The following is a 7,565-nucleotide window of genomic DNA, read 5'->3' on the forward strand; positions in this document are numbered from 1 at the left end:
AAAAAAAAAAAAAGAGAAGGTGAGGGTAGAACAACAGAAATACAGAGTGAAGACAGGGCCAGGCGGACAAAGGGAGGGAGAGGGAAGGGCAAGGAGAGCTGGTGGTGGCAGCAGCAGCACCGATGGCCCGTGATGGCAGCAGAGACCCTTCTTGCTTGGAAGCCCTTGGTGAGAAATCAGGTTCCCGAATGGGTCTTTAGATGATGGGCAGCCAGCTCCACCTCTGCCTGAGCCCTGGTTCCTGGTACCTGCTCCACTGCTCATCTGCAGCCAGCTCAGCAGCAGGTCTCCCCTCCCAGCCTTTCCCACCCTCTAGAAGAGTGGATTCTGGCCTCTGTCGCGCTGGCTGGAGTGTCCTTGTGGACCTGTCCGCTCCGCTGTCTGACCAGCCCCGGGGGCTCATCCAGACTGCTGGCTGACCACTCAGGTCCTGCTACTTCCCTAAGGGTGACCCAGAGCTCCCTTCCCTCCCTGAGGGCAACCCAAGTCCCTGCTGGGGGCCTCAGCTTCTCACCCTCATGGCCAACTCTTTTCTCTCCACTCCCTTTTCCCTGCTTACACCCTTCCTTCTTCCTACCACTTCCTTAACACTTACCGGCCGGTAACCTTGGCAATGACTTGATTGCTCTGTGCCTCGGTTTCCACAGCTGTAACGCAGGGATAACAAAAGTACCTATTCCACTGCATTATGGGGATTAAATGAGTTGCTATGTTTGAATTGCTTAGATTAGCAACAGCACATAGTAACTGCTAGGTGGCCTTTATCATAACCGTATTTTCCGTTCACCTACGCTTTAGCTTGCCAGGGCCTCAGGGCACAGCCTCCCTCGTCCCAGACACCTGGTCATTGTAAGCAAAGGAGCCCTGGAGACTATGAACAGAAGCCCAAACTCAAGGACTATGCAAGTCCTTCCATGTCCTGCAGAGTAAAGACTTTAAAAAAAAGGAAGCTGGATAATTTAGGCTAAAACATCACCCTGTTTATGGGACAAAGTTCTCATGAGATTTATGACTCTGTGGAAAATATTTTGGAGTACAAATATCCATTCAAGAGTCAAGATTGGTGCTTTTCCAGATGGCAAACAGCTTAAAGATGTGCTTCTAGTTCTGCCAGGTAAGAACAACTAATAATCTTCTTAGAAATAGGTTCCTTTTACGATATGATTAGCTTGCCTTTTTTTTTTTTTAAATTCTGGGAAAAGAACATATGCATATTTAATCCCTGGCCAATGGAAACCCTGGGCTTTTCCAGAGCAGAAACGCCCTAACCCACTAAGCATGAGTCCCAAGTCATACTTCCCCTCCTGTCAGAAATACACAGGGTGAAATCGTATTTGGATTTTGAGTGGGTTTAAATTAATTCTGTTCTGAGGATTCTGAGTGGGTTTAAATTAATTTTGTTCTGAGAATCCCTGAGACAGAGACGTGCAGCTGCGGTGGAGTTCTAGCATGGGCAGCCCTGCTGTGGCGATGTCACAGGCTCAGCGCAGCACTTCACAGTTACACTTGCCAGGGGAAATTTCACGTTCTGTCTTCGAGGCAGGAAGGCTGGATTTAAGGCAGCTAAAGCCAAGGGAGGCTATAACAGCATTTCAAACACGCGAGTCAAATCTGAAGGAAAAACTGTATAAATTATCTGTGTTTTTAGAATCCAGGTTGGAGAATGGGTAAGGAGAAGTGGAGGAGATTAATTCAGCCTTGACCGCTAAAGTACAATGGCTAGAGAGACAAGGAATGGCACTGTGAACTTTCAAAGTGACCTCTCTTGGAGTTCAGCTTGCCCCTGACGTGCTTGGGCAGCAGGGCCAAAGAGAAAACTTCCCTTTTGACACCCCAATTCATCTAAGGGGGGAAAAATGACCAGTGGCTGCCTGAACAGCTGCTACCTCCAGCACCTCCCTGCACACCTTTGAGAAGTTCATACACCTAACCATCTGTTTCCCAGGGAGGAAGTTAAAACTGTGCACGGCCTCAGAGAGCCTCCATGGGCACCAAGAGGAGATAAAAGGAGCCAATGTTGTCATAGTCCAAGATGGGAGACTGAGCGTCCCTGCAGGAAGCAGGACCTCCCCAAATGCTGATGAATAAGGGCCGTGAACATTTTCCCCAAGCCGATGCCACTGATATTTTATGGTGCATCTCAGAACAGATCATGACATTCACTAGCTTCAGGGAGCTTTGCAAGCACCCAGGGAAGGCCTCCGTGTATAGAGACAGGGGTTACCCACCTTGCTGCCAGAGAACCCAACTGACTTTCCGTTAGCTGTATTAATGAAATGTATACCCTAGAACTGTACTGTCCAACACACTAGCCATTAGCTACAGATAGTAATTTAGATTTAAATAAATGAAAACTAAGTCAATTTAAAAATTCAATTCCTCAGTCACCCTAGCCACATTTCAACCGGTCAGTAGCGATGGGCGGCTACCACATTGGACAGAGCAGACATAGAACTCCCGTCATCACAGAAAGTTCTGTTGGAAAGTGCTGCTCGAGATGAATTCTTAATGAGCCAGTTACCTTTCTTATGCCATTCTTCCATTCCACAAGTGGTTGTGGCCCCACTATACCATACAATGCCTGCTGCTGCTATATTAACACAGTAACATTAGATAGCAATATTTAGATAGTAACAAGGGACTCGCTAAATCCAAAATTTAGACCTGTCTGTGCTGTATAATGTTCTAAGGCTTTGGATGATTTATAGAATGTACCTGCAGAATTAAGACCAATGTGTCATTCCAAGGATTGCAAATAATGTGGGATCCAAACTCTATTCCTGACTCTGTCAATCCTTGGAGAGAAAACTGCTCAATAACCAAGACACTGCGCTGTTGATGGGATGCGCTCCTGCCAGGTTTTGCTGGGATCAACACATTTAGTGTTATGTTTCTCTTGCCCAGGAATTCTGCAGACCGGTAGCCCTCAGGAGCCACACACGCTGGCGTGTTGTCCCCACTCCCCAGATTGCCTCCCAGCTTTGATGAACCCTAGTGACTTAAGTTGCCTTCGTGTCAGCCTGAAAACCCTTTCTTTGCTTGACACATTTCCCCACTTCGGGCAAAGTTTCTCTCTGCCTTCAAAAAGCTGACAGCAAGAGTGCTACTCCATGCAGCAAACCCTCAGAGATAACCCGTTACTGAGAGGGAGTACTGGGTGCCATGAGCCCCAGGAACGATGTGTGTCCCCACGGAGCTCGCAGTAACCAGGGTGTTCAATTCACTTCTCTGCTGTTAATTTCAAGGTGCTGCTACTGCTACTTCAAACTGTAATAGTGTCTACAAACAATTTGCACTTTCGGAGAGGCATGATCCCAGGGGGTAATTAACAAAACCGGGGAATAACCTTTATAAAAGCAACACAGATTGACGCCACCATCGATGAAACAGAGTCATTCCTTTTTCTCTGTCATTTTAGAAGTTACCTGGCTGACTCCTAGACAGGTTTAGAGAGCATGGGGTATGAGCTTTGTGGAAAATTCCTCAAGATGTGTTAATTAGAAATCGAATACAGCATGTTTATTAGCTGCAGAGCCTTCTGAAGGAAGCCTGCTCCAGAGATGGGCTAAGATGACAAGAACGAGAAGTCGAATTCATTAGGGCCACCCAAGGGCTGTGGATTCCATACCATTGACCATGCCAAGGTAGAAGACTGCATTCACCAGCACGCCTCCTTTCCGGAAGTGGTCGCTCATGTGCTCCAGCCAGTTGGCATCCAAGCTGCTCACCGTCTGGCCGTTCGTGGAGACCCGAAGAGGGATGGTGACGGGATAGTATTGCCGGCACTCCTGATGGCTCTTCGGTTTGTTGAAAAGGGTGAAGATTTCCATTTCTGTTGGGATTTGTAAAGCAGGTAGGGAGAGCAGAGTTCAGACAATAATAAAGAGCTGCCTTATCGGATCTAGTGGAATCTCTTAGGAGCCTGAAGAATTGATATCAAAGGTAAAAATCTCTATGAGGCTGCGCTATTGCCAAATAATAAAACCTGATTCCAAGTAGTAAGTTAGGGTGCCTTAGAAGTGACATGGACCTCAAAGGCTGAACTTCAGGCTGGGCACTTAGGTTTTGAATCTGGCATATAATGAGTAACTGTTATTTGAGATTTAATTTGTATAGTTCAGTGTTTGAGAGAAGGACAGAGGAAACATTTCTAGAAATTTATACAAAGGCATTTCGAAAGAAAAAGCAGACATACTTGGGCAAGAATTGGTCTTAAAAAAATAGTAAAAGTACACAGGCACATAAAGGCAAAAATACTGCTGTAATTCCAGGAACCTTGTACGCTCCTGAATTCACTATTTATAAACTGCAGTGGTGTTTCCTTGGGCTGAACCCATGATATTTAATCAAGTACATCAAAAATAGATCATTGATATATAAAAATAAATATGTTCCTGTAAACGAGGGTTCCTGTCCAGAGTGGTAGGTCTCTTTAGCCAGGCAAGCAGGCACGGGGAGTGAGGCCCTGAACTTTCTGTTCCTTCATTTATAGCTCAGTTCTTCAAAAATCAATACTTGCTACCACCCAGCGGCTGACCCATGCCTGCTGTACGTGCTGCTGGCCATGAGTGAGCAGTATCGGCCTTTGGGAGCAAACACCTGGGATTTCAATCTGAGTATGAAGGTCTCCTTTTGTGTGACTCCTTTAGTCAAGCAATCAGAGTTCGCCCAGCTTAAACGGCTCTGCTTACACAGAGTAGTCAGAAATACGCTTTGGCTTCTAAAAATATCTATTTGAATCATAAGACAATCTCCACCCTTCTTTCAAAGAAATAGTTTAAAGGTCATAAACGATGGTTGACATTAGCCATAAAGACAAAGCACGCTGGTGCTCCCTGTAGGAGACACCTGGCCTACACGCTCGCATTCTGGGATGCTGTATCCCATATTCTGGTAGTTCATAATTTTTGCAGTATCTAAATACCAGCTGAATAATTTTTTTAAATGGACTCACTTTCCTTTATTTAAATAAATGAATTTTAAAAGGAAACCGTGCTTCCAGACCATAAGGGAAACAACTACCACTTGATATAAACAGGAGGGAACGATGAGGCACATTAACACCAAATATGTCCATCTGTGTAACATTTAAAATTATCTCACATAGGAATTGTATTCTGGACCAAGGAAATCTTTTCACAGCCCCACCTGAGCAAGCGCCAGCAGAGATCTCTGGGGAGCAATGCTGGGCCATGAGCCTTTGTCATCAGCAAGAGTTAAGCTACCAGGGGGGCCATTTTAAGCTATCCATTGGCTGCAACCAGTTAGGAAAAGAAGGTGCCCATCTTCGCAAGTGGCCACCTGGATTTAAAAAAAACAACTCTGACCTATTCATTATCCTCAGCTCAAATTACCCTTTGCAGTCTACTTGCCTGACTCAGGACTCCATCTCCAGCCAGTAAATGCTTTCACGTGAGAAATTAGGTCTTGGAGGATGTACAGAGCTGGCAAGCATTAGACTATTTCGTGACTTTGAAATACACACTTGAGGGATAGTCATGCAAAGAAAGGTTCGTAATGGAGGGGAATCAAGCAATGGATTGGAGCTGGGGTTGAGGGGACAGGATGTGAACTGGATGATCAGGCATTTGCTAGTCCAAGGTGCCCGGGTTCAAATAAAAACCGTAACTACAAAGGCAAGAGGATTAAGCAATCCTTTAGTGAGTCCTTGACTTCACTTGGATTTCTTCAAAAGCAGACCCTGTAAGCTTTTGGGTGCAAGTAATTTATTTGGGAAGTGATCCCAGGAAATAGACCGAGGGAGTAGGGATGGGAAAGGGGGAAGAGATGAAAGCCAATGAAGGGTGCGTTAATGAGCAGGTTACCGCTAGAGCAATCTGGGCTCAGTCCCCCTGAGGACTCTGAGATAGCGTAGAGAACGTACCTCAGGTTGCCTTACTGAGGAGCGGCCCTCAGTCCCTGAGGATAAAGGTGGCAAGGAAGCCACGATCTTTATCCTCACAGACTGAGGGGCACTCCTGAGGCTTTAATTCCCTGGGGCATCTGGGCCTGCAAGCAGAGGCTGAGAAAGCTGTCCTCAGGTGACCCCCAAGGTAGGCCGGAGAACTAGTCACCATGGTCTGCTATAGTCAAGTACAAATGCACCCAAATTAAAAAGAAAAAGGAATCACAGCCTCTACACAGGAGAAGTGAGTGGGGAATTTGCAAGTGGCCAAAGTCCAAAAATGTATAACACTTAATCACACAGAAGGATTCCCCACTCATATGGCAAGACAAAAACACAACTTTTCCAAATGCGTAATGGAACAGAAAAAGCGGAAGGCCAAAGGGAGAAGTGAGAGTTGGTGGGGAGGCGGTGATGCAGGGTGAAGGGAAGATCGGGACTGTCGGACGAGGTAACGTGTGGTGCTGACAGTGCCCCCAGCCTTCCTGCCTGGATTCTCCCCAAGGTGAAGGACCGAAGCCAGAGACAGAAATAAATTTTTCAGGAAAGAAAGGAAATGCTGTTGGAATTGAGAGCCTCCAAAGCATTAATAGAAGTGAAATATTGGGAGAAACCTGATTTCACATGTCTAACCCTTTAGTAAACTCCTCCATCCACCGTCTCCTTGGCCACCATCCTCTCTATTCACATGGAAACCAGCCAAGAGAAACTGTCCCAGAAAGATGTCCTTTGATGTTTTAATATTCTGATTCTCCAGTACACATCCTCACATGAGCGGGCACAAGGGATTCCCGAAAGAAGCCCCAAGTTTGTTTAAATTTTCTCAGCTGCTCTGTGACTCTGTCGTGACCCCAACTGGAAGATTTTTCCAGACCTGGACAGAAAGTCCCAAAGGCAGGCAGAAGGCATTGTTTCTGGGAACATTCTGAGAATGGCTGAAGACCTGGACCCAAGGAGCATCAAGACTGTCTTGTATTTTTTCTATTTCTGTCTTGTCTTTCCCTTTCTCTCTGACACAGGGGCCTTGTCTTGTGCCATTCGGATTCCCTGTGCACAGAAAAGTCCCTGTCATATGACAGGTGATGTGAATGTTTGTCGAATTGACCTAAGCCAGACAACTAGAGGAAGCTAAGTGAGGAAGAGGGGGCATGGGGCCCTCTGGGTGCTGCCGGCCTGATAGCCAGGTCCACTCTGGTCTTGCTAAGCTCCAGGGGAGCAGGAAGGAAGGAGGGAGATGCCCAGTTCTGAGGCCTGTATCAGGCAGTAGGGACTTAGGCATGGGATGGAAGTCCATAGTCTGTCTCGTCTGTCTTGAAGTAAAGCTCCAGAGAACCTGTGACCTGCAGGTAGCAGGAGGGTTGTTTGGGTCCTGGTGTTTCAGGAGACCACCAGGCTGGAAGGAAGAGAGGGTTCAGAGTCTGGCATGGGGCTCCAAGGGCCAGCCCAACCAACAGAGTAAAGCATGGGGCTCCAAGGGCCAGCCTGGGAGAAAGAGGAGGCTAGTGAGTTAGCTGGGTGGGAAGGAACAAGTGAAAGTCAGACTTGGCCTGGGAGCTGGACTGAGCAGAGGCAAAGTCTGCTGAGGTCATGGGTAGGGGGAGCTAAGCTGAAAGGTTTGCATTGGAAAGGCAGGGCTATGGGTACCCTGGGTAGGAAGAGA

The 7,565-nt window shown here is 46.9% G+C and overlaps 1 protein-coding gene across 2 annotated transcripts in view; it reads right to left on the reverse strand.

Annotated features, from left to right (window-relative positions):
* The window catches only part of RFTN1 (raftlin, lipid raft linker 1), a 180,608-nt gene that overhangs the window by 52,652 nt on the left and 120,391 nt on the right, over positions 1-7,565 (reverse strand). For both annotated transcript variants that reach the window (XM_011355131.2, XM_023530870.1), the window contains one exon: positions 3,629-3,832. In XM_011355131.2, coding sequence (XP_011353433.1) covers positions 3,629-3,832 — 204 coding nt within the window. The remainder of the gene's footprint in view (positions 1-3,628; positions 3,833-7,565) is intronic.

The sequence above is a fragment of the Pteropus vampyrus genome, unplaced genomic scaffold (genome assembly GCF_000151845.1).
Source record: "Pteropus vampyrus isolate Shadow unplaced genomic scaffold, Pvam_2.0 Scaffold1, whole genome shotgun sequence".
In the NCBI taxonomy this organism is placed as follows: domain Eukaryota; kingdom Metazoa; phylum Chordata; class Mammalia; order Chiroptera; family Pteropodidae; genus Pteropus; species Pteropus vampyrus.